This window comes from Leucopleurus acutus (genome assembly GCF_964270905.1).
Source record: "Leucopleurus acutus genome assembly, chromosome: 20".
Classification (NCBI taxonomy): Eukaryota; Metazoa; Chordata; class Mammalia; order Artiodactyla; family Delphinidae; genus Leucopleurus; species Leucopleurus acutus.
In genome coordinates this window covers 43,843,389-43,870,302 of record NC_139162.1, presented here as the reverse complement: position 1 = coordinate 43,870,302, position 26,914 = coordinate 43,843,389, and the positions used below count along the sequence as shown (strand labels likewise).

Sequence of the window (26,914 nt, the reverse complement as noted above, 5' to 3'; positions counted from 1 at the left end):
ACAGACACCCAGAAGGCAAGAAGAGACAGAAAGAGATAGAGGGAAGCTACGTGAACTAGAACTCACAAGGCCCTTGCCAACGTGTTCCCACACTGGGCTCAGTGCTTGTGGCCTCGGACCCTACCTGTCACTCCTACCCACTCAGATTGCCAGGCACACTTAACACCTTAGACATTTACACACTCACACACTGCACAAACTTCCACAGATCACAGCTCACTCTCACTTTCCCCAGGCTCACACGCATGCTTACACACTCACAAGCACTTCACACATATGTGTGTACACAGATATCGGCACTCTCCCAGTCCCTCTCACACACTGTTGCACACTCCTCAGCAGAGACCCCTGACGTCACTGAGAGGGGGATGTCTACTCAAAGAAGGAAGGGATTTGAAGGTCAGGTACCAGGGTAGGAAGAGCTGAAGAGTCTTACCCCCACGCTGGGTCCAGCTCTCAGCTCCCCATACTGAGCTGGGACCTCCTGGGTCTGAACTGCTCCTCCTTTACCCCTGGCTCAAGCCAGGCCCTTGGGGTCATGGGGGCTGGGGAGGCACCGAGGAATGTGCCTGGCATGTGCTGACAGGGGATTTCTTGCTCCAGCTGTGCCGGAAGGAGCCTCTTGGGCAAAGGCCTGAAGCTGGAGACGCAGGAGGGTGCCTGGGGGAGGTAACAGTGTGAGGACGAGATTCGACTGAGAACTGGACCCAGCTCTGCCATTGACCGCATCCTCGCTCTCCTGGGCTCCCAGGGCCTGCGCGACTCAGCAGTGGGTCCTCCCTGAGGGGCTATGAGTGGTGAGAGGAGACCAGGGGTGGGAGTGGCACAGGAGAAGAAAGAGAAATAGACACTGACTTCAGGGAAGGAGATAGAGACTGAGAGAGAGAGAGAGAGAGAAAGAGAGGGAACTTTAGGCCAGGAGAGCACGATAGAGAGAATACAGGAAGGAGATCAGAGGGGACTTAGGGCAGGAAGAGAGAGAGAGAAAGACAGTGTGGGGGAGGGGAGACTGACTCCTGGGAGGAGAGAAAAACAGAGAAGGAGAAGAAGAAAAAGAGAAACAAAGAGAAAAGTAAGAGACGGAGACATGGAAAACCCAGAGAAAGACAGAGGCAGACGCGGGAGGCGGGCAGTGGTCCCTGTGGGAGCCACAGGCAGAGGACCTGGGCTGGCTCTGAGGCTCCCCATCTGGACGCCGCTGCTCCTCTTGGGGCTGCTGATGACAGGTGAGTGGGATCCTGGCCGGTGACCGGAGGCAGGTGGCCCTCATTTTCCACCCACATTCTCCAGGCAGGCCCTCTGCCCTCTCCTACTGATACCTCTGTGTCCCCAGGCCTGGCCCAGGTGCCAGTCCCTGCCTCAGCCCCGCGAGGCTTCTGGGCTCTGCCTGAAAACTTGACGGTGGTGGAAGGGGCTGCCGCTGAGCTGTGGTGTGGAGTCAGCGCCCCTGGCAGCACAGTCCAATGGGCCAAAGATGGGCTGCTCCTAGGCCCCGATCCTAGGATCCCCAGTTTCCCGCGGTATCGCCTGCAAGGGGACCCTACGAAAGGTAAGAGACAAAAGCCTGAGATTCTGAGCCCCCAGCAGAGGCTAACCGCGGCCCTGATCTGGGGTCCTCCCTGCAGGTGAATTCCACCTGCATATTGAAGCATGTGACCTCAGCGACGACGCAGGGTATGAGTGCCAGGTCAGCCGCTCAGAAACAGGTCCTGAGCTCGTGTCGCCCAGAGTGATCCTCTCCATCCTGGGTACGGGTGAGAGACCTCCAGGCCCCATGAGTCTGGACTTCCACCCTCGCCAGCTCCAGGGTCCAGGAGTCCAAGCCCCCAGTTCCCCACCACCCCCTTCCCTAGACCCAGGGTGCAGAACTCATTTCCTGAGCGATGAGACACGAAGCCCAAATCCTCACATCCTTCTGCCTTATCCCAGACCCTTTCTCACCAGTGCCCCCCAAGGTGCTTCAGCTGACCCCCGAGGCAGGGAGCACGGTCACGTGGGTAGCTGGGCAGGAGTACTTGGTCAGCTGTGTGTCTGGGGATGCAAAGCCAGCACCTGACATCACCTTCCTCCTGAGTGAGTGTGGGTGAACTGATGGGGGCAGCGGGAAGCCCCTGGAGTGGGGAGGGGATGTGTCCCTGCCCAGGGTTCTCCTGAGATGGGATGCAGGAACAGGCCTGGGGAGATGCTGAGGCCACTGTGGGACCCAGTGGATGGGAGGGGACATCCAGGAAAGGTACCAAGGAGTTCACAGGACTGCTAGGCCGGGACTCAGGGGAGAGGCTGAGGTTCCAGATAGAGATACGGGTGTCCTTCTGGTGCAGTAACGAGAAGCTGAGGTGATGGGGGTGGGTAATACAACCCAGCAAGGAGGGGAGGGGAGAGGGACTTCCCTGGCGGTCCAGTGGTTAGGACTCCGCACTTCCACTGCAGGGGGCACTGCTTTGATCTCTGGTTAGGGAACTAAGGTCCCTGCAAGCCAGGTGGTGTAGCCAAAAAAAAAAAAAGGAGAGGAGGGGAGAGGCCCAGGCCAGGACTCAGCCCTGAGTGAGGACTCCAGGATTCAGGGAGGCTAGAATGTGTGGAGGGAATGGATATAGTGTTTTTCCTCCGGAACCAGGAGGGAGGGGTTGTATGTCCACCCTGAGGAATTCCAGGCCATGCTCCCCAGGATCTACCTTGGGGGAAACCTGGTACCCCTTCAGCCTTCTTGTTACCCTAAGGTGGACAAACAATTTCTGACATCTCTGCTAATGTGAATGAGGGATCCCAGGAGAAACTCTTCACCACAGAGGCCACAGCCAGGTATGGAAATTGGGGTGCCCTCCCCGCAGACGGATCCCCAAATTTCTCCATGAAAACCCCATATCCTAGGGATTCAAGCATGGAAACTTGGGTCAGGTAGGAACATCCGGGACCCAATTCTTCACCCTGACACTCTAAAACTTCTTCGTGGAATCCCAGTTCCAGAGGATCAAGTACAAAGGTTTTGGTCAGGTGTGGGCCTCTGCGACCCCAGTTCTCGCTGTTGACCCTGAAATCTCTTCCATGGAACTCTATCTAAATCCTAAAGGAAATCATCATAGAGACTTAGGCCAGGTGTGGGGAGCTGGCATGCCCACCTCTTCACCTTGACTGCCCAAATTTCAGATGATGACTCTGACTTTAGAACCCCAACTTCCCACCCCAGGGTGATACCCCAGAGCTCGGATAACGGGCAGTTACTGGTCTGTGAGGGGTCCAGCCCAGCTTTGGACACCCCTATCAAGGCTTCAATCACCATGAATGTTCTGTGTAAGTGGGGAACTGAGTCAACTGTTGGCACTAAGAATGGGGAGCTGGAATTGGGGGGCCCGGGGAGCACAGGGATTATGGAAGGCTCAGACTCTCAAGGGGGAAACATAGGGGTTCAGAGGCAGGTTGTGGGGCCTGGAAGGAATGCATGGGGTCCCCAGGCCCGTGACTGCTGTTCCCCAGTCCCCCCAGGACCCCCTGTCATTGAGTGGCCAGGCCTGGACGAGGGGCACGCGAGGGCAGGGCAGAACTTGGAGCTGCTGTGCATGGCCCGAGGGGGGAATCCGCTAGCCACACTGCAGTGGCTGAAGGTGAGGGCAGAGGCAGGTCTGGAGATGGGGGAAGGGGCGAGGGCCAGGAGCTGGCCCTGAGCTGGCCAGGCCTGTCCCTGTCTCCAGAACGGCCAGCCAGTGTCCACAGCCTGGGGCACAGAGCACACTCAGGCAGTGGCCCGCAGTATGTTAGTGATGATCGTGCGGCCGGAAGACCATGGGGCAAGGCTCAGCTGCGAGGCCTACAACAGCGTATCTACAGGGATCCAGGAACGCGGGGTCACGCTGCAGGTCACCTGTGAGTCCTGGTGCCAGCTGCCCATCTGTCAGTCTGTGCCCCAGAGAACCATCTGTCTGTGCCCCCAGATCATGCCTGTCTGATGCCAAAAACCTCATCGTCTGTCCCCAGTCTCCTCTCTGTCTGGGCTCATCTGTGAGCCGTGCAGCCCAGCTCAGTGTCTCTCCTCTGTCTGTCATCCCTGCAGTTCCCCCCAGTGCCATTACCATCCTGGGATCTGCATCCCAGTCTGAGAACAAGAACGTGACACTCTCCTGCATCACCAAGTCCAGTCGCCCAAGGGTCCTACTGCGATGGTGGCTGGGCTGGCGGCAGCTGCTGTCCACAGAGGAGACGGTCATGGATGTGAGGCGGGGGCCGGGCTCCTGGGTCTGAGGGAGGAGGGAGCTGAGGGCACAACTCCTGGATCTGGGAGAGGAGGGGTCTGGCGGCTTGGATGCCTTGGTGCTTGGGGAACAAGCATGGACTGGGGCCCAGGGCCTCCTGGGTCTAACAGAGGAGAGGGTGGAGATGATTCATGTGTCCCTGCTGGGGTCTGGGGTGGACCCAAGTCACTGGTACCATGGATGGGGGTGCCCTACTCCCCCAGTCTGTAGCTTGCTCCCTTCCAGGGCCTGCATGGTGGCCACATCTCCATGTCTAACCTGACATTCCTGGCGCGACGGGAGGACAATGGTCTGACCCTCACATGTGAGGCCTTTAGTGAGGCCTTCACCAAGGAGACCTTCAAGAAGTCACTCGCCCTGAATGTGAAATGTGAGGCTCCACCGTCACCCGGGGGTGCCCCATGCCTTAGAGGCCCCCACCCTCAGGCCCCAGCCGGGAGAGAAAATCCACTCCTCCTGGCTCTCCCCACAGATCCTGCCCAGAAGCTATGGATTGAGGGCCCCCCAGAGGGGCAGCGTCTCCGGGCTGGGACCCGGGTGAGGCTGGTATGTTTGGCCATTGGAGGCAATCCAGACCCTTCCCTCACCTGGTACAAGGTTGGTGCCAAGCAAGGGTTGTGGGGTGGCCGGGAATGTGGGGGAAAGATGAAGCCCCTTCTCTCCTCCTCTTGGGAAATCTTGGGAAACCTGAATTTCTTGAAAAATACTGGAGATTTTGAGTTTCGGCAGGGAATTGGAAAAGACAAACGCCATGAGAATTAAATGCGACCTTAGAAAAAGTGAGGAAATTCTGGGAAAACAGTGAGAATTCTAGAATAAAAGAAAGAATTCTGGATCCAGATTGGGAATTCTAGAGAAAAGGCAATTAATTTCATTAAAATTAAAGGAAATTCTGGTGAAATCTTGGAATTCAGGTGAAATGGCAGGAATTTTAAGGAACGACTAAGAATTCCAGAAACAAAGACAATGGTGGGCAAAGCCTAGACATTTGGGGGGAAAGACTAGTAATTCTTCAGCACATTTGAAAAATCCATTAATATTAAATTGAATTCTTGGGACTTGGGGGTAATAAAATGAAATTCCATTAAAATTTTAAAATTCTGGCAGAATTCTGGGAGACTCTTGGGAAATTAGGAATCTAGTGGAAATTCTGGGGGAAAGACTAGGCACTAGGAACGAAATTGAATTCCATTTAATTGGATGGAGTTTTGGAGAAATACCACGAATTGGGACAATACAAAGGATTCTAGTAAAAGATTAGGATAATAAGAGAATATTGGGGAAGGATTCAGAAATTTGCGACCAGCCAATGGAATTAAGGGAAAGATCAAAGGAAATCTTTGAGGAAGGTGGGGAGTTTAAGAAAAAGAACTAAAGATAGGCAAAAGTGAAGGAATTCTGGGAAAGGTTTGGGAATTCCAAGGGAGTTTCCTGGCGTAGGGTGTCTGGTAAACATAGCTGGAATGAATTTTGAGGAGTGGGGCTGAGGGTCGGCCGAGGGCATCCAGAGAGCAGAGGAGGGGGGGCGGGGGTGGTGAGGCGTGGGACTGGAGGCGGAATCAGACAGCAAAATCTCGGGGCTCCGGGGGCCCAGTCGGCGGGAGAGATTCCGGTAGGATGTGCTCAGTTCCAGTCCCCATTCCTCTACCCTAGCTGGTGCCCACGGAAGGAGGCGCCTTTTCCTCATCACACAAAAGCTTTATCTGGGCTGGCAGCCAACCCAGTGGGGCGTCTCGCGGGGAATGGCAGGGCTACCCGCGGTCCCCCAGTCATTCTCGGCCCTCAGGACTCGCGCACAGTGACCGAGCCGCGGCCACCCCAGGAGCCACGGCGGGTGCAGCTGGGAAGTCTGGAGAAGTCCGGGAGCACCTTCTCCCGAGAACTGGTACTGATCACCGGTCCGTCGGACAACCAGGCCAAGTTCACGTGCAAAGCCGGCCAGCTCAGCGCATCCACGCAGCTTGTGGTGCAGTGTGAGGGGGCGCACGGCCGGGCTGGGGGCGAGGTCTGGGCCGCGGCGGGGAACTGAGCCGGAGCCGTGGCTGGTGGCTTGGGGATGGGGGGCGGCTGGGGGAGGGGTGGATGCCGCAGAGCCCCGGCGCGCTCGGGGCTGGGCGGGGCCTGGGTCACTGCCGGGCGGAAGCAGGCCGGGCCCCGTCCTCACCTCTGAGCCTCGCTCCTCCCACCGGTTCTCGAAGTCCCCCCAACTAATGTGACGATCCTGGCCAACGCGTCGGCGCTGCGCCCCGGGGATGCCTTAAACTTGACGTGCGTCAGCGTTAGCAGCAACCCTCCGGTCAACTTGTCGTGGGACAAGGAGGGGGAGAGGTGAGAGTGCGAGTGGCCCCATCGCTCCCTGGTTCTGGCCACGCTCCTTGACAGTCAGAATCCCGCCCCCGCCCTACTTGCCGTTCTGTCCAGTACCCTGCGCAGTACCCAGACTCTGGCTCTGGTCCTACTCCCTGCCCGGCCCACAGGCTGGAGGGTGTGGCCGCCACGCCCCGGAGTGCTCCATTCAAAGGCTCCGCTGCCGCTAGGAGCGTCCTTCTGAGAATGTCATCCCGCGACCACGGCCACCGCGTGACCTGCCGTGCCCACAGCACCGAGCTACGGGAAACCGTGAGCGCGTTCTACCGCCTCAACGTGCTGTGTATGTACGCAGGCGTGGCATCCCTCTTGATTCCCTCCTGACCCTATACTACGTGGGTCTTCATCTTGATACTGGCTTTGACTTCCACCCTAAACTTTGAAACTTTCCTGACCTTTATCCTCACACCCGACCCTGCACCAGCTCCTATCCTGCCCAACCCCCATCCTGCCTTTTGTCCTCTATCCTTACCCCTGACCATCACCCCCATCCCGAACGCTCTTTCCATCCTTAAAGCTGACTCTGGCTTCTCCTGAACCTAACCCCCATCTCAGCTCTGAACTTAATTGCTACCTTGTCCACAACCTTAAAATCTAGTCATGATCTCGACTTTAACATTTCATGCCTGCACCTGATCTCAAATCCTCCCCGGATCCGAACCTTAACAATCTTGACTCCCAGCGGCGCCTCCTCCGCAGACCCTCCAGAGTTCCTGGGTGAGCAGGTGCTTATGGTGACCGCGGTGGAGCAGGGCGAGGCACTGCTACCCGTGTCCGTGTCTGCCAACCCCGCCCCGGAGGCCTTCAACTGGACCTTCCGCGGCTACCGCCTCAGCCCAGGTACAGGGAAGGGGAATGAAGAGGAGCGCAGGTCTCCGGGACTCCGGGACGGGAGGGTCTGGCAAGCCCCTCAACCTTTACTTCCCCCAGCTGGCGGCCCCCGGCATCGTATCCTGTCTGGTGGAGCTCTGCAGCTATGGAACGTGACCCGCGCTGACGATGGCCTCTACCAGCTGCACTGCCAGAACTCAGAGGGCACCGCTGAAGCTCTCGTGAGGCTGGACGTACACTGTGAGCCCCCTCGTCACCCTAGGCAACTAGGGAGCTTTGGGAGCCCCGCCCACCATGGAAACCACACCCACCCAGGGAATCTTGCCCACTGTGGAGTCTCCTCATTGTGGAAGCCCCACCCACCCAGGGATTTTCACCCATCCTGGAAGCCTCCCACTCTGGGAGCCCCCACTGTGATGGAGCCACATCCACTTCGGGAAATCTGCCCACTAGAGAGACCCTATGTAGAATCTCTGCCCACCTACTCCCATCAGGAAGCCAAGCCCACTGTGGAAGCCCCACTGCCACACAATTCTGGAAGTCCACCGCACCTACTCTTGTCACTAAGGTCGTATAGTAGAGGGTGGGGACAACCTCGTTAACCTTGAGAACTTTACTCTAAAGGCAGACTTTATCCCACCCATGACTTTCTCGGGCACCTCTAAGACGCCTCACCCACCTGGGGCCCTCTTCCACCATGGCCTGTCTGGGCCCAAGTGCCTTCCCCAAGCTCCTCCCTTCCCTAGATGCTCCCATCATCCGAGCTCTCCAAGACCCCACTGAAGTGAATATTGGGGGCTCTGTGGACATAGTCTGCACTGTTGATGCCAATCCCATCCTTCCTGAGATGTTCAACTGGGAGAGGCTGGTGAGGATCAAACCTTTGGTAAATGGAGGGGCCTGGGGGGATGTGATTTCTTGACTGTGAGTTCCTTGGGAGGAGGGGTCACGTCTACATGACCTTCTATAACTATGTACTTGTCTGGGCATGCTCCAAGAAATAACTGTTGAATGGCAGATGGATGGGTGGATGAGTAAATAGATAACCAGGTGAGTGGGTGGGCAGGTGGGTGGATATATGGATGGATAGGTAGATGGGTGGATGGATAGGTAGATGGGTGGATGAATAGGTGGATGGATGAATGACTGGATGGAAGAACAGATGGACAAATGAACAAGTGAATGACTGGATAAATGGATCAATAAATGGGCAGTTAGATGATTGAATGAGAGAAATGAGTAGATTAGACTAGAGAGTAGATGGATGGATAGATACACCATCAGTGGAAAAGATGTCTGTGGAAGGATAATGGGTAAATGGATGGATGGATGGATGGGTGAGTGCACAAGTCAATGGAGAGATGGAGAGATAGATAAATAGGTAGCTAGATGCATTGATGAACAGATGCATGTATTTATTGGTGTGTGTGTCTATGAGGAAATAGATGGGGTGGATGGGTTGAGAGATGGAAGGGTGAATGGACAGGTAGAAGGAAGACAGATGGTTGGATGAATGAATGGGTGAATGGATGAATGGATGGAATGGGAGGTTGATGGATAGGATGGTTAAATACATGGATGGATGGATGGGTGGGTAGATGGTTCCAAGCATGAATGGCTGAATAAATGGTTGGGTGAGTGGTTGGATGGATTGATGGATGAATGGATGGATCCATGCATGAATGGTTGGATAAATGGATGGATGGGTGCATGGGTGGATGACAGCAGAAATTTTTTCTTTGCTGGAAAGGGTGATTGTGGCTGGGAGAATGAGGCTACAGAGGGGACCCAGTTTGGAGGATAATGGAGCTGGGGCCAGACTTGGGGACCATCTCCTGAGTCTTGTGCCTCCAGGGAGAAGAGGAGGAGGACCAGAGCCTGGATGACATGGAGAAGATATCAAAGGGGTCCACAGGGCGTCTTCGGATTCACCATGCCAAGTTGACCCAGGCTGGTGCTTACCAGTGCATTGTGGACAATGGGGTGGCACCTCCAGCCAGAGGGCTGGTCCGTCTTGTTGTTAGATGTGAGTAACAACCAAAGCCCTAACTTCAACGCCTGCCACTAAATCCACATATCGTGTCCTTCCATACACCTCATGTTGAACTCCAACCCCTCTAGTTGCCCCCCACGTGGAGCATCCCTCTCCTCTAACTAAAGTGGCTGCAGCTGGAGACAGCACTAGTTCCGCCACCCTCCACTGTCGTGCCCGAGGTGTCCCCAATATCGTCTTCACTTGGACCAAAAATGGGGTCCCTCTGGATCTCCAGGATCCCAGGTGAGCCCAGGCCCAGCCAGGTAACAGTCCAGCCCTAACTTTGATCCCCCAGCCCCAATCACCCTCCCTGAGTCCCTGCCACACCTCCTCTCCAGGTACACAGAGCACACATACCACCAGAGTGGTGTCCACAGCAGCCTCCTGACCATTGCCAACGTGTCCGCAGCCCAGGACTATGCCCTCTTCACGTGCACAGCCACCAACCCCCTCGGCTCGGACCACACCGATATTCAACTCGTCAGCATCAGTATGGTGGGAGGGGGCTCTGAGGGTGTTGGGAGGGTGCTCCCCTAGGTCAATCCCCAAGTCTCTGGTTGCTCTCAGAATGGCAGTGTTCCTGAAACCTGAGAAGTGTTTAAGAACGAGGATGGAGTTTTTGCCTGCCCCGAAATCCCAATGGAGACTGGATTTTTAGGGAAACCCACAACAAAGGAAAAAATGGAGGGGGGGTTCTTATTGGCCCAAGTAACTGAAAAGTAGATTTTCGGGAGTTGCTGGATCTAGGTTCAGCCGTCATCAAGAACTCCCCACCTCTCAGGACCGCTTATCTCTGTGTTGGCCTTATTGTGAGATGTCTGTTAGACATCTAACAACCACTATGAGAAGCTTTACAGTAAAGTAAGTCTTCCTAACAGTGGTGTGAAAGTACTAGAATTAAGATCCATTGGTTCCACTTGGCTCCCAGCCCATGCCTGATCCAATCGGGTGGTGAGGGGAAGACAACCTGATCTGATTGTTGCTCCTGTTGGCTAGGCCTAGTCACATGTCCATCCTACGAGGAGTGGAGTCACTTCCATCAGAAGCACGTGGCCTAAGAACGTGGGCGAGTGTTTCTCCAATGGATATTCAGGGTTCTGTAACCAGAAGAAATGAGGGGAATGGATATGAGATAGGCACAAAAATCCACTACAAGAAACATATATTATACAGTCAATCCTCCTTATTTGTGGAGCCTGTATTTGCACGTTTGCCTGCTAAAATTTATTCATAACCCTCAAATCAATACTCATGCTGCTCTCTCAGACATTCAGGGGACTGTACAGAGCGGGTGAAAACTTTGAGTCACCCAATGAGTACATTCTCAGCTGCGGTGGAGCAAGACAACACCCTGCTTTCTTACAGCTCTCATAGTTTGCACCTTCGTCCTTTTTGTTAGTGATTTTGCTAAATAAAATGGCCCCCAAGCACAGCACTAAAGTGCTGTCTGGTGTTCCTAAGCTCAAGAAGTCTGTGGTGTGCCATTTGGAGAAAATACTTGTGTTGGATAAGCTTCGTTCAGGTGTGAGTTATAGCACCACTGGCTGTGAGTTCAATGGTAATGAATCAACAAGATATATTAAATAAGATGTCTTTAAGCAGAAACATGCATAATACAAGATCATGTATTAATTGGTTGATGAAAATGTGACTAGAGGCTCGTGGGAATCTAAGCCTGCATTTCCCCTAGAAGCAATGGTTTGGTATTTGCTCGCTGAGGGTTCACAGTGATTTTAGAGAACATGACCACCATGAATAATGAGATTCGACTGTATATTTAAAATCATGCTTAAGGAATCTGGAAGGAATCTTTCAGAATCCTTCTGTATCCTCTGACTATGTCCCCCATCCCTTACCTCAAAGGCCGCCCTGATCCGCCATTGGGATTGAAGGTCGTGAGCATGACCCCATACTCGGTGGGGCTGGAGTGGAAGCCTGGCTTTGATGGGGGTTTGCCACAAAGTTTCCAAGTCAGGTGGGTCCCTGTCATGGCAGGAAGGGGTGGTAGCCAATAGGACTGGGACACCTCCCTGAATGACCGCCCTCCCTTTCATGCAGGTATGAGGCTCTGGGGACTCCAGGGTTTCTCTACGTGAATGTCCTACCACCCCAGGCCACCGCCTTCACACTGACTGGGCTGCAGCCTTCTACACGATACAGGGTCTGGTTGCTGGCCAGCAATGCCCTGGGCGACAGTGGAATAGCTGACAAAGGGTCCCAGATCTCAGTCACCACTCCAGGTGGGAAGGGACATTCTTGGGCAGGTTGCAAAATTCCTCAGAGAACTTATAGGGTGGTATAGTGAAGTCAGTACTATTATTCCCTTTTTGCAGATGGAGAAACTGAGACCCAGAGAGGTTAAACAAACTGTCAAAGTTCACACAGGTGAAAGGAACTACAGAGAAGTAGTTCAACTCAGATTTAAACTCAGGCAGATGAACTCCAAAGACTAGTTTTTGCCACTAGACTCTACTGTTGGAATGTGATTGATGACACAAGGGAAATTATAAGAGAATTTGAATTGAATTAAAATGAAAACATGAAAATTGTGGGGTGCAGCTAAAGCAGTGCTTAGCAAGAAATTTATAGCATTGAGTGCTCATATTAGATTTTTTAAAAAAAGACTTCAAATTGTCTCTCTAAGTTTCCATCTTAAGAAACTAGAAAAACAAAGACAAATTAAATCCAAATCCAAAGTAGACAGAAGGAAGGAAATAATAAAGAGCAGAAATTGATAAACTAGAAAATCAAAAGACAATAAAGAAAAATCAATGAAACCAAAAGCTGATTTGTTGAAAAGATCAGTAATGTTTATAAAGCTAATCAAGGCAAAAAAGAGAGAAGACACCACTTACCCAGTATCAGGAATGAAAAGGGGGACATTACCACTGATCCTACAGACATGAAAGGAAATTAGGAAGTATTACAAACAATTTTATGTCAATAAATTCAGCAACTTGATGACACGGATAAATTCTTATATGACTGAGAACATTTTGACTCTGGTAGACACTACAGTGTAGTGGCTAATCACACAGAGCCTGGTTCAGACAAACCTGGGTTCAAGCCCCAGCTCTGCAACTTCCTAGATGTGAGACCTTAGGCAAGTCACTTAAGACTCACTATAATCTTTGAGCCTCAGGCTCTAAAGATAAGGTGTATCTCCAGCCTCTGTATCTCAGCTTCTGAAAATAAGGTCTATCTTAGACAGTTGTGAGGATTAAATAAACTATATCTAAAACTCTTAGAACAGGCCCCTGTACAAAGTAAGTGCTATGTAGATGCTAATTTCACGAAATGCCCCCTGCTCACCTTCTGTTTACTTTGCCCCATGAAAGCTCCCTTTTTCTGTCTTTCCCTTCCTGACAGAGCAGCCTTTTTCCTCCTGGAAGTAAGGACTCTTTCCCATCCCTACAATCTTCCCTCCCCTTCCCCCCACCTCCATTCCAGTTTTCCCTTTAAGCACTAAAGCATAAAGTAGTACTATACTTACCTCCCTTGCTCTAGAACTTATACCTCTATTAAGGCATCCTGAGAACCCAGCATCTTTTTTGATTAACCCCCAAAATTGACAATTCAGGTTAAAAGAACCTTCCACACCATAAAGCACTCATCAATAATTTATTATTATTATTTTTATTATTAGCATTAGCATGGCTATTAATAGTATTGTCATTATCATCAGCAGTTTCCAGTTCTCTTTGAAATATTCCTAAGAAGTCATAAATTAGTTCCCATGAGTCTCAAAATGGGTTGCAAAGCTTAATAGGAGGCTGAGAAATATTTAAGGCTTGTCTCAGATTAATGGTGTTAATTTGCACTCTCTATATTCACCTCCCAGGTCTAGACCAACCTTCTGGAGAACCTGACTACCAGCTGCCCACAGAGCAGCCCGCAGGCAAGTCCTCAATCCCCAAACACCCTCTCTCTCCCGGAAAAAACGTTCTGGTCTCTAACCCCACCTCCCCTTCCTTGTGGCCACAGCCCTTTAAGACTTAGCTCTGCCCTGTAGGCCCTCACTCATATCCTTAGCTCTTCCTCTTACCTGGATGTGATAAATTTTCTCTCTTCCTAATTCAGTTTAATTCTGAAAAACAAAGCAAAATGAAAACTAGCTGATTCCATGCCCTGTGCAGAGCCTGTGTCAGTTGGCTTTTGCCGCATAACAAACCACTCCAAATATGCACACTTACAGCAACAAACATTATTTCTTGTGATTCTATGAGTGGCTGAACAGTTCTGGTCTGGGCTGTAGTCATGCAGCAGCTCTGCTGGGACTGGTTGGTCTAGAGGGGCCCCTCCTCGCACGTCTGACGATCTGGCTCTTGGTTGGGACAATGGAGGTAAGTGGGCCGCATGCGTCTCCTTGCCTTGTTCACGTGGAGGTGGTCACTGGAATCCCAAGAGCAGCAGGAGAGGGCAAGTTCCAACTTACAGGCGCTCTTCAAGCTTCTGATTCTGTCTCATTGGCTGAAGCAAGTGACATGGCTCAATTCAGAGTCAGTGTGGAAGGGAAAATCTCAGGGGTACGCATATAGGGAGACAATTATGATCATTTTGCAAATAATCCCCTTTAGAGTCTGAGAAGGTTGCAAGTGACAGAAATTCAGCTGTCGTTGACAATAAAAAGAATGGCTTGGCTCATGAAATTGAAACCTCTTAGTGTGCCTGGATTCAGGTGCTCAAAATTTTCACCAAGGATCAATTTCTCACTCTCTCAACTTTGCCTTCAACTCGGATGACTTCCTTCTCGGATTCTTCTCTTAAGAAGGCAAAGAAATCCTCCCACACCGTCAGCTTTTATTTCACTTCTTAGCAGCTAGCGGAAGAGTGTCCTAGACGTTCTTGCAAAAATCCACCTTAGGTTAAATGCCAGTCTCTGAACTGATCACTGTGGGAAGAGGGATGGGTGCTCTTATTGGCCAGGTCAGGCCACGTGTCCTCCACGGAGTCCTGGGGAGACATCCAGACTGAGGAGAGCAGGGAGTAACCACCGTCAAAGGAAAATGAGTCCTGTTAGCAGAAGGTGGGGAAATGAGTGCTAAGCAGATGTCTGCTGAGAGGGACTTAGTCCTGTCCTCAGGGATATAGCAGAGGATTCTGATACTGTCTGGGATGGAAGTTTGTGCAAAGAGGAAGTCATTCGAGATGGAGTTTGAAGGGAGAAGCGAAGTTTGCTTGAGATGAAAGGACATTTAAAGACAGACACTTGACTATTCGAAAGCTTAGAAGTGTGGGTTTGTCTCAGTGATTCTGGAAACAGCCAGCTGTTAGTTTTGTGTGGCTGGAGGGTCAGTAGTTGGTGAACAAGAGTGGGGACGTGGAAAGAGGTCAGATCATAGAAGGTCTTGAATGCCCAGCTAAAGAGCTGAAGTTCCTGCTTGAGTCCATACAAGTGGCTTGGGCAAAGGTAGGACCCACTGCTAATGGCCTGATTTGAGAAAGGAGCTGCCTTCCCTGGGGTGGCAAAAGGAGTGGACGTGGAAACCCCTGCCCATCTGCTTTCCTGACCTAGGAGGAGGACTTTGCTTGGTCAGGGACAGGCTTTTCCAGAGAACCCCAATTGAAGTCTAAAACCAATTGTCCCCACAGGACCCTCAAAGCTGCCCCTGCTGCCTGTGCTGTTTGCTGTTGGGGGTCTTCTGCTGCTTTCTAACGCCTCCTGTGTCGGGGGATTCCTCTGGCAGCGGAGACTGAAGCGTCTTGCTGAGGGTGAGGAGGGACCTTACCCCTGCCGGGACGGAGGCCCAAGGGTGGTGGGAGCCCTGGGTTGGCTGCATATTGAAGGTATCCCAGGGCCAAGTGGGCTCAAGGAGCATGTTTCTGACCCTTGTTTTCCCTACTTCCCTCAGGCATCTCAGAGAAGACAGAGGCAGGGTAAGTGGGTATATTTTTCTGTAAGGAAACCTCTGGGGAGGAGGTTTGAGGGAGACAGCTGTCAGAGGGTCAACACCCAGCTGCCCCCATGCCTCCATCCTGGAAGGTCGGAGGAAGACCGAGTCAGGAATGAATACGAGGAGAGCCAGTGGACTGGAGACCGTGACACTCGAAGCTCCATGGTGAGTGGGGGTGGTCCTGACACTCCCCTGACAGGGAATTGACAGTGACTAAAATTCCACTGTTAACTTCACGTTAATCATTGCCCTTTCCAGGAATGATGGAGTCAAAGGATGGAAAAGACTTTATCTGTTTTTTTTTTGGGGGGGGCATTGACAGGTTAGCACAACAGATGTAGAGCCATATTACCACTCCATGAGGGACTTCAGCCCCCAGCTTCCCCCCACGCTGGAGGAGGTGTCTTATCCCCGAGGTGAGTGGTGAACACAGTGGAACCCCCCGCCAATAAGTAACCCTGACATCTGGACCTGGTGTCCTGATCATCTCTCCCTTCCAGATGTCACAGGTCTTAAGGAGGAGAATATGGCTTTTCCTGGGCACGTGTATGATGAGCTGGAAAGACTGTACGCCCCGTCTGGGGCCTGGGGACCCCTCTATGATGAAGTACCAATGGTGAGGAGATTTGTATCAGCAGAAGTATTTCTTGGCCAGTGCTAGAAACCCACCTCCTACTGCTTGTATTAATTAGGGTAAGCCAGCTGCTGTAGCAAAGAGGCCTTGGCCATAATCCAGTGGCCTAAACGAGACAGTCTATTTCTTTCTCACATAGCAGTCAGAGGTGAGTGGCCCTGCTGCATGTAATTATTCTGGAACCCAAGTTCTTTCTGTTGTGTTCCTCTGCTATCCTCTAGTAAGTTGACCGAGTTTACATGGATGGGACAGTTCCCTGGGGGTTTCAACTGGTGGGAAAGGGAAAAAGAGAGCATGGGAGAGGCACAACCCTGACTCATGGTACAGGCCCAGAAACAGGCCCATAAAAGCATTATACAGGCCCATAAAAGGCCCATTATACAGGCCCATAAAAGCATTCTGCTTTTATTCCACTGGTGAGAATATGGACATGGTCACACCTAACTGCAAAGGAGTCCGAGAAATGCAGCCTATCTGGCAGCTATATCCCCTACTACAATTCTGTTACTGTGGAAGGAGGAAGGTATGTATGTGGTTGGATAATTAGCCATCTCCACTATACTGGTTAAGCAGAGAGATATAGAGAAATAATTTTTTGGCCTACTCAATGGAAAAGTCAAGGGATAGAAATGTCTTCAGGCCCACCCAGAATTTCCTCTCTAAAGATGTCCCTAACAAATTCAGGTTTGTATCCTATTAGATTAGAAACCTTCAAATAAAGGGAATGCCTCTTCTTCAGTAGCTCCAAAGCCCCAACACAGATGCTTATTGGTTTAGTTTTGCTCATACTCATTGCTGAACCACTGAAGTGGGGAGTAGAATATGCTAATTGGACAAGTCTGAATCAGTGCCCACCCATGGCATCAGGGAGTAGGGCCCAGCCCCATTCAATCCACTGGGCTGAGCGTGGAAGAGGGATGGAGAGCACAGAGGGAAATGAAGATTGTGGCTGGACAGGCAAAAGCAGCCGACAGGGACCTTGGCCACAAACTAAGCCCCACCTACTGCCTCACAGTAAGGGAGGTGGGGCAGAACCCCTACTTTCTTTTTTTTTTTTAACATCTTTATTGGGGTATAATTGCTTTACAATGGTGTGTTAGTTTCTGCCCCATAACAAAGTGAATCAGTCATACATAAACATATGTTCCCATATGTCTTCCCTCTTGCGTCTCCCTCCCTCCCACCCTCCCTATCCCACCCCTCCAGGCTGTCACAAAGCACCGAGCCAATATCCCTGTGCCATGCGGCTGCTTCCCACTAGCTGTCTACCTTACTACGTTTGTTAGTGTGTATATGCCCATGACTCTCTCTCGCCCTGTCACAGCTCACCCTTCCCCCTCCCCATAACCTCAAGTCCGTTCTCTAGGAGGTCTGCGTCTTTATTCCTGCTTTACCCCTAGGATCTTCATGACATTTTTTTTTCTTAAATTCCATATATATGTGTTAGCATACGGTATTTGTCTTTTTCTTTCTGACTTACTTCACTCTGTATGACAGATTCTAAGTCTATCCACCTCATTACAAATAGCTCAATTTCGTTTCTTTTTATGGCTGAGTAATATTCCATTGTATATATGTGCCACATCTTCTTTATCCATTCATCCGATGATGGGCACTTAGGTTGTTTCCATCTCCGGGCTATTGTAATCATTAGAGAAATGCAAATCAAAACTACAATGAGATATCATCTCACACCAGTCAGAATGGCCATCATCAAAAAATCTAGAAACAATAAATGCTGGAGAGGGTGTGGAGAAAAGGGAACACTCTTGCACTGCTGGTGGGAATGTGAATTGGTTCAGCCACTATGGAGAACAGTATGGAGGTTCCTTAAAAAACTACAAATAGAACTACCATATGACCCAGCAATCCCACTACTGGGCATATACCCTGAGAAAACCAAAATTCAAAAAGAGTCATGTACCAGAACCCCTACTTTCTGTGTGGCCTTGACGAATGCTCTGGCTACAGTGGGCCAAAGATTTCCCTCTGCAACTTTGTCCAGACAGGGAACTGTTCTCCCCACAAAGGTGGAAATAAAGTGCGCGATGCTGTCCATGGTGCTGAACCACACGAGACCTCTGAAGCACAGATGCAGTCTGCACACTTTCTGAAAAGGGCCAGATAGTAAATATTTGGGGCTTTGCAGGATATAGTATCTTTCTAGAAACGACTCACTCTGCCATAAAAACAGCAATAGACAATAGATAAACAAACAATTGTGGCTAAGTTCCAATAAAACTTCATTTTGGGGCACTGAAATTAATGTAATTTTCACATGTCACAAGTATCATTCTTTTTTTGATATTTTCCCAGCAATTAAAAAATGTAAAACTATTCTTAGGCAATAAAAAAATACAGCGGGCCATATTTGGCCCGTGGGCAAGTCTGCTCTGAAGTTTGCTGATCAAAAAGAACCATTTTCTCCCAAATCTAGGGACAGCACAACTCCAGTAGCGACCACCCTACATGGTCTTTTATCTCTTCTATTTTGATGAGGGAATGTTTTGGACCTTCATAAGACTGACAGAATCAAGACTCACATTCCACAATTCCCATATCTGATATCGTGGGCTAACGAAAAGTTTCACATGTCTGACATTTAAATTACTTTTTTGACAGTAAATCACAAGATATCTTGGACTTGCTTAAAAATAATCCAGTTGGGGGTGGGGTGGGGGATGAGAAGATAGAGATATAGATAAATAAAGATTGACCAAAGGTTGATATTGTTGAAACTAAGTGATGGGCTCACGGGGGTACATAATAATCACTGTCCTCTTTGTTTATGTTGGAATTGCCCCCATAATTAGACGCTAAAACATTTTTTTCTATGAAGTAGAGCAGGAGGTTGTATCCCCCAGAGCTGCAATGATGACACACAGAGCATCTCTCTATGGTTCTAACTTCACCTTTGCTTGTCAGGGCTCCTGTGACCTCTACTGGCCTGAAGACAGGTATGAAGATGCAAGAGGAATCTATGATCAGGTGGCAGGAGATTTGGACCCTATGGAACCTGATGCTCTACCCTTTGAGCTGAGGGGACAGCTGGTGTGAGAGGCTTCTCAACACCCTTTTCCTACACCTGCAAGACATAATATCCCAACTGTCCTTTTTATTCCAGCCTAGGCTGAGCTTGTTAAGTGATCTCCATTGGACACAAAGGGACTGGACTTTTTCAGAAAGGGAAGTGGAGGGGTGTGTGTAAGTGACAGAAGATGGTTCAAGCTGGTGTCAAAGTATAAACAAGCCTCCTCCTGGGGTTGGATTTAGAGTTCTCCATAGGGACACAGTGAATTGTAAAAGACATCTCAATAATGAAAAGGTAGTCTGAGGGTCTTTATGCTTTTTAAAGTAAACATTTCAGGAGTGGGAAAAGACATGTAAAAACTCAGTTCATTTTGAGTTCAACTACATCTGAAATAGCTTGGTTTATGCTTTTCCATAGTTATCTACAACACAATGTATAAACTATGACACACATGTAAACATAAATAGACTCTATAGAAAATAAACAGCCTTTATTGAAACAAGCTGGACACAAAATTATACATGCTATGTGATTTCGCTTATAGAAATTCTAGAACAGGCAAAGCTAATCTACAGTGACAGAGCCAGATTAGTGGTTGCCTGGGGCCATGGGAAGGAACTGAGGAAAAAAGAGTATGAGGAAATTTTTGAGGGGGTGATAGAAATGTTCTTTATGATGATTGTGGTGGTAGTTATATGAATGTATAGATTTGTCAAAACTCACTGAACTCTACACTTAAGATGGTTGCATTTTATGGTACATAAATTACACCTCAACAAAAGTGACTTTAAAAACAGGCACCATACGGGCTTCCCTGGTGGCGCAGTGGTTGAGAATCCGCCCCCCAATGCAGGAGACATGGGTTCAAGTCCTGGTCCAGGAAGATCCCACATGCTGCGGAGCAACTAATCCCGTGCGCCACAACTACTGAGCCTGCGCTCTAGAGCCCGCGAGCCACAACTACTGAAGCCCACACACCTAGAGCCCGTGCTCCACAACAAGAGAAGCCACTGCAATGAGAAGCCCGCACGCAGCAACAAAGACCCAACACAACCAAAAATAATAAATAAATAATAAAATAAATAAATTTATTTTAAAATGACACTATAATAAAGCAGCCCAGCAAGAGAATTCTTATATTTTTAAATTTTATTTATTTTTTTATACAGCAGGTTCTTATTAGCCTCTTGTTTTTTTTGTATTGAAAAGCCGGAAAAGATAACTGAGAAGCTGTCTATTCCATGGAGAACAGAGTATAGTTAGGAATAATCTTTCTTTAGGCCCCCAGTTCTATTTTATTAATCATATTGTCAAAACTGTTTAGTTCAAATGTTTGTCCAGGGACTTCCCTGGTGGTCCAGTGGCTAAGACTCTGTGCTCCTAATGCAGGGGGCCTGGGTTCGATCCCTGGTCAGGGAACTAGATCCCACAGGCCACAACTAAGAGTTCGCAGGCCGCAACGAAGATCCCGCGTGCCACAACTAAGACCTGGCACAGCCAAATAAATAAATAAATATTTTTAAAAACCCTACAAATGCTTGTCCACATATTATTTTTTATCAGCAGAGGCTAGAATAAGTTTTTATACCACAGCACTTGAACACACAAATACATGGGAGTCCAACTGATTTCCCTTTAATTAAAAAAATACTCCATTCCTAAGAATAGAATTTTTCTAATTGTATATTTTTCCTGTTCAAAGAAGAAAACTACAGGGTATTCCCTGGCTGCCCAGTGGTTAGGACTCTGCACTTTCACTGCTGAGGGCGCAGGTGCAATCCCTAGTCAGAGAACTAAGATCCCACAAGCCAAGCAGGGTGGCCCACACCCACCCACCCACCCCCAAAAAAAAGAGAGAGGAGAAGAAGAAGGAGGAGGAGGAGGAGGAGGAGGAGAAGAAGAAGGAGAAGGAGAAGGAGGAGGAGGAGAAGGAGGAGGAGGAGGAGAGGAAGAAGGAGAAGGAGAAGGAGGAGGAGGAGGAGGTGGAGAAGGAGGAGGAGGAGAAGAAGGAGAAGGAGGAGGAGGAGAAGAAGGAGAAGGAGGAGGAGGAGAAGGAGAAGGAGGAGGAGGAGAAGAAGGAGGAAGAGGAGGAGGAGAAGGAGGAGAAACATACAACATTCTGTTTCCACTTTGGCTAAGGAGAAAAGGTGAATTTATTGAAACAAAACAATGAGGGGTCTATCTCTCTGTATCTCTTGGCTTTGCTGTTCTCTGTGTTGACTTCATTCTCAGGTAGAGCCTTCATTTGGGGACAAAGATGAGCACTTGCCGTTCTAGGCTGGCATTCCAGAAGCTCAGGAGCCAGAGTACATCTTTTGCCAATAGTTCTGGAAGGTCTTGGGGCTGTCTTTTGTCAGCCCAGCGTGGGTCTTACGTCCATCCCTGAACCAATCATTATGGCCAGGGAACAAAATATGTGGATAATCCAGGTCCTGGGTTGCTCAGAACCACATAAACCACTTGGGTAAGGCTCACCAAAGGAACCCCCAGGCTGTGGTTGGTCTCTTCACGCACTTTTTACTTCCTCTTTGCTACTGTCTGAATCAATGTAACAGACATCTATTGCTTCTGTCTGCCCAGAATCGAGTCCCTCTTAATTTATATAGATATTATTGAATAAGACAAGTTCCTAATTATGCTAAGCCCCTGGATCCAGCTATACCCAAAGTCAGAGCCACTCCTGGACTATACATTCCCCTTTTCCCTTAGGTAAATCTGAATGGCGTCTTCAGTTAGTTAGTTGCAACCATAAATTACCCTCTCCCTTAAGCCAGTTTGAATGGGGTCTTTAGTAAACTGATACAGAAATGAATAATTTACAAGGGGAAGAAACTCACTCAAATTAGTAGAGCTAAAAGGCATTTACTTTATTACTTACTAAGGGGAAAATAGTAATTACCAAATGATCAAAGTTAACATTACCAGGCATGTAAGAAATTGACATCATGGGCCTGCTGATATGAAATATTGAGGATACAACAGTATGTCAATGATATTCCTGACTAAAGTGCGTAAGCTGAATCTAATCATGAGGGAGACATATTGAAATTGAAGGATATTCTACAAAATAGCTGTCCTGTAATCTTCATATATGTCAGCGTCATACAACACAAAAGAAGACTGAATTGTTCCAGCTTAAAGGAGACTAAAGAGACATGGCAACTGAGGGCAACACATATTTTCCATAAAGGGTATTATGGGGACAATTGACAAAACTGAGTAAGAATTGTAGATTAGATAACGATATTGTGTCAATGTTAATTCTATTACACTATGGTTGGATAAGAGAATGCCTTGTTCTTAGGAAATGTGCACTTAATCGTTTAGGGTAAAAGGTTATCGTGTCTTCAATTTACTCTCAAACAACTGAGAAAAATAATGTGTGTTTATACAGAGAGATAGAAAAGGATAAAACAAAGGTAAAATGTTGACATTTGGGGAATGAGGGTGAACTGTATTGAAATGCTTTGTATCCTTCTTAGAACTTTTCTGGAGGCCTGATATCACATCAAAATAAAAGTTGATTTTAAAAAGTGCATTGTAAAGGTGCATGACAATGTCATAGAAGAAAAGAATCGGAAGTACAACTGGGTCTCATGGGTTGTGCAAATCTATCCAGTTCTTTTTTTTGTGTGTGTGGCATGCGGGCCTCTCACCGCTGCGGCCTCTCCCGCTGCAGAGCACAGGCTCTGGACACGCAGGCTCCAGACACGCAGGCCCAGCGGCCATGGCTCACGGGCCCAGCCGCTCCACGGCATGTGGGATCCTCCCGGACCGGGGCACGAACCCGTGTCCCCTGCATTGGCAGGCGGACTCCCAACCACTGCGCCACCAGGGAAGCCCTATCCAGTTCTTTTTATCTTTCATTGGTCCCATCATCTTTTGTCTACATCCCTCAGCAGATTTCCTCCATTCTCTCCTTGTAGATACCTAGCTTCCCTCTTTGTCCATAATTATTGCTTGTCCAGGAATTGACTGCCCCAGTTCTAGAGCACCACACCCTTGCCTGACTCTGAAATGTAGTGCCTTTATTCCAAATTTCAGACAGATCAAATCGGATTGGCTCAAGCTGGGTTAAGAAAAGGAGATCATAAGGGAAATGAAGACTATCTAGAGCAACAACATGGATGAATCTCACACAGTGTTGAATTAAAAGTCAGACCCAAAAGAGAACATACTGTATGATTTCATCTCTTTAAAGTTAAAAACAGTCAAAACTGATTTGTGGCAAGAGTGGTTACCTTTGGGGGAGAGGGAGACAGTGATTGGAAAGGGACACAAGGAGGGTTTTTACAAGACTGATAATGTTACTCCTTGACCTGGGTGCTAGTTACACAGGTGTTGTCACTTTTTGAAAATTTTTCACGCAATCCTTGTGATATGGGCACATTTCCTTATGTGTGTTATATATCATTAAATTTTTTACATTATATCTCATAGCTGGCATTATGGTTGGAATTATAATTTTCTGATATGGTTAATAACGCTTGGTACCGTTCTGAACAAATAAATTATAATTGTCACTCTATTTACTGTATAGTTTCATTTCAGAAAAAAAGTTCGTATATTTTAAACCATACCAAAATTTTTCATGCATGCGTATTTATATTAAGATAATTATAAACTTATCTTTTTACCAATATGAATGCCTTTAACGATGTTTTCAAGTTGTTCAGGACGCGGACGCAATATCCAGCAGCATGCCTTGACGCTGGCCTCTTAAATGTCTGGAGGGTGGGAGGGTGGGAGGGAGGGAGACGCAAGAGGGAAGAGATATGGAAACATATGTATATGTATAACTGATTCACTTTGTTGTAAAGCAGAAACTAACACACCATTGTAAAGCAATTATACTCCAATAAAGATGTTAAAAAAAAAAATGTCTGTAGCGCCCTCCGTCAACGCGGCAACCAAAAACGTTTGCGCAAATTTCCAAAACTCCCACCAGGGGGCGGTACCGCCCCTTTTGGGAAGAACCAATCTACCAGATTTGTTGTGTATTGAGAGCTCAGGGGACGGGTCTGTGCTGGAGATAATAACTTGGTGGTGGTGGTGGGAGTGTCTTCTGCATGTTAAGTTGTCACTGAGCCCCAATATTAAAGGCTAAGTAGCTGTGCAGGGCATCAAGACATAGGAGACCGCAGGAGCACAGCGTGCGGAGGGATTTTCTTAAAATTGTCGCTGGAGAATAACTGTCAAGGCAGGGAGAGGTAGGAATTGAGGCTGGCGAGATGGGCAAAGATATATCACGAAGGTCATCTTATGGCGTTTGTACTTTATCCTATGGGTGATACGAAGCCACTGAATAGCTGAAATGCAACAACGGACAGACAGCATTTATTAGCTGTTTCCACACGCCAACCCCTTTTCTAAGTTCTTGTTATGTATTCTCTTCCGGAACCATCAGAATTACTCATTAGCTCAGTTGTTCTGTCATCCAGAGTTCATTCACCCTTTTCCTGGTGACCTGCAGTCTCCTCTTGGGAAGCATCGTTGCCTGGTCTCCTACTTCAGATATGCTTTGTGCTTCGTATGTAGCCCACTCTGCCTGGGGCTCCACGAATAGGGATAGCCCTGGGAACTGACCAACCAGAGTGTCTTATTTTCTAAAGCCCAGTGATTGGCTTACGGGTCATCAGGTGACCCAGTCAGAACCAACGAGAGGACTCTGACCCCCGCAGTTGTTCTCCCCCTTAGAACACTGCCCTGCCTCTGAGCTAATATTAAAGCCCCTTTTACGCTCAGCAGGAAGTGGGTGGTCACCCACAGAAGGACCATCTGGGAACTTCATTTAAGAACCTTCCCTAGCTACAGTTGAGCAGCTTGCTGTGTTCTGCCTGTTCTGCCAGGAGCTCAAGGTTCCCCACCTAGCCTCTGCCCCCCACCGCACTGTCATTTTCAACTTCACTTTCTACCAATCCTAGTTCTGTGTTTCAGGTAGTTAAGAAGAAATGCTTTACCTCCTTGTCTTTAAATCGTCTGTGATCTCGACCTGGTATGCCCACCCATTCTATTCAATAAGAATGGTTGTCTTCAATGTTGTGCAATTTCGCTTTGATGTATTTAGGCATGAATTTATTTTTATTTATCTTGTTTAGGATATACTTGCTTCTTGGAACTGTGGATTCATGTTTTTCATCAGTTCTGGAAAATTCTCAGCCATCATTTCTTCAAAGATTGCTGTTCCTCCATTCTATTTTCTGCTTTTTGGTCTTTTATTAGATATTTGATGTATCTTAATCTCTCTTTCATATATCCATCTCTTTGTCTCTTTGTGCTATGTAATTTCCTCTGATAAATCTTTCAGTTCAAAAGTTCTGTCTTCAGCTATGTCTAATCCACTGTTTTAATTTTTATTGTGGGAATTATATTTGTTATATTTTTAATCTCTAAAAGTTTCATCTTTTATTTTTCAAATCCACTTTTTTCATTCCTGATACTCTCTTGTTGCTTGCTTACATTTGTGATTGTATATTTTATTTCTTTAAAAATTTTACAAAGGGCTAGTCTGTAGTCTGATTTTGACAATTCCAATATCTGAAATTCTTGCAGGTCTGAATCTTTTGTTTGTTGTTGTGTTATATTGTATTTTTCCAAAGATGGCCAAATCAAGATTTGCTCTTTACAATATGACTTGACACAGGGCAAGTTTATGACTATGGCAGAAGTGACATTGTGATTTCCAAAGCTAGGTCATAAAAGGCAGTACAACTCCTCCCTGATTCCTTTAGGATGCTCACTCTAAGAACTCCACCACCATGCTGCAAAGAAATCCAAGCATCCTGTGGAGAGGCACTGAGGCCCCCAGCCCACAGACCTGACCGAATCTCCAGCCAACAGCCAGCACCAAGTTGTCAGACACGTAAGTACAGTATCTTGAAAGTGCATCCTCCAGCCCCAAGTTGAGCCAACCCTGCTCATACTACATGGAACAGAAACAAACAACGGAACTGAGCCCTGCCCAAATTGAGAAATTGTAAGCAAAATAAATTATCTCTATTTTTAAAAGCTACCAATATTAGGAGTAGTTTATTTTGCAACAGTTGTTAACTGGAGCAGTTGCTTCTGCTAACCCTCACTCATGGTGACTTACTTTCTTGTGTGCTTGGTGATTTTTTTTTATATATATTACCAGGCTGGAACATCATTATTTTAGAGTGATTTATCTTCTCTTTTAGGGCAGACCTCAAAGTTAACTACTGATGAGATTATTCCTGGGGTTTAGGGGACAAGGACATTAAATCCACACTTGGCCACTGGCTGTGTGACTTCAGACATCTTTACCTCTCTGAGGCTCCACTTTTACTATCTGTGAATGGGAGGTTGTGCATTAAAGGATTAATTTTGTCCAACTCCTGGGAGGTAACCTCTAATCCCTTAGAATATCCTGCTTGTTAGGAGTATCTTTGTTTACCTGGGGTCCTTGGGCTGTGCAGTATAAACTTGACCCCTGGAGGGGCTGGAGACTAAGATCAGTCATGTGGGAGGTAGGCCATGCCCATGTAACTGACCCCCAATAAAAAGTCTGGACACCACGGCTCATGTGAATGTCCCTGGCTGTGGCACTCCATGTGTGTTTTCATGGTTTGTTGCTGGGAGAATTGAGCACCATTCACTGGACTCCGCTGGGAAAGGACAATGAGAAGCTTGCTTTGGTGTCTCCAGGACCTATGTCTTGTCTTGGTGTCTCCAGGTCGTATGTCTCCTATGTCCCATAGCTTCTCCCCTTTGGTATTTTTAATCTGTATCCTTTCACTGTAATAAATCGTAACCATGAGTAAACCAGTTTTTCTGAGTTGAGTCCCTCCAGCGAATCGGTGAGCCTGAGGCGGTTTTGGGGATCCCTAAACACAGGGGTGATTAATGTCATATACC

General features: G+C 48.3%; 1 protein-coding gene across 1 annotated transcript; it reads left to right on the top strand.

The window, feature by feature from the left end:
• Positions 1-1,087: 1,087 nt before the first annotated feature.
• NPHS1 (NPHS1 adhesion molecule, nephrin) lies at positions 1,088-19,065 on the top strand (the record flags this gene model as incomplete). The annotated part of the gene is made up of 29 exons (XM_082861887.1): positions 1,088-1,226; positions 1,334-1,549; positions 1,626-1,748; positions 1,945-2,073; positions 2,721-2,802; positions 3,188-3,291; positions 3,475-3,602; positions 3,690-3,861; positions 4,049-4,206; positions 4,473-4,617; positions 4,720-4,844; positions 6,034-6,220; positions 6,446-6,575; positions 6,725-6,897; positions 7,314-7,454; positions 7,545-7,685; positions 8,192-8,313; positions 9,300-9,471; positions 9,567-9,723; positions 9,819-9,970; positions 11,344-11,455; positions 11,539-11,720; positions 13,322-13,378; positions 15,073-15,192; positions 15,333-15,357; positions 15,464-15,539; positions 15,697-15,790; positions 15,875-15,990; positions 18,934-19,065. 29 exons carry the CDS (start codon positions 1,088-1,090, stop codon positions 19,063-19,065), a joined length of 3,810 nt encoding a protein of 1,269 aa, XP_082718013.1.
• Between the last annotated feature and the right edge of the window lie 7,849 nt (positions 19,066-26,914).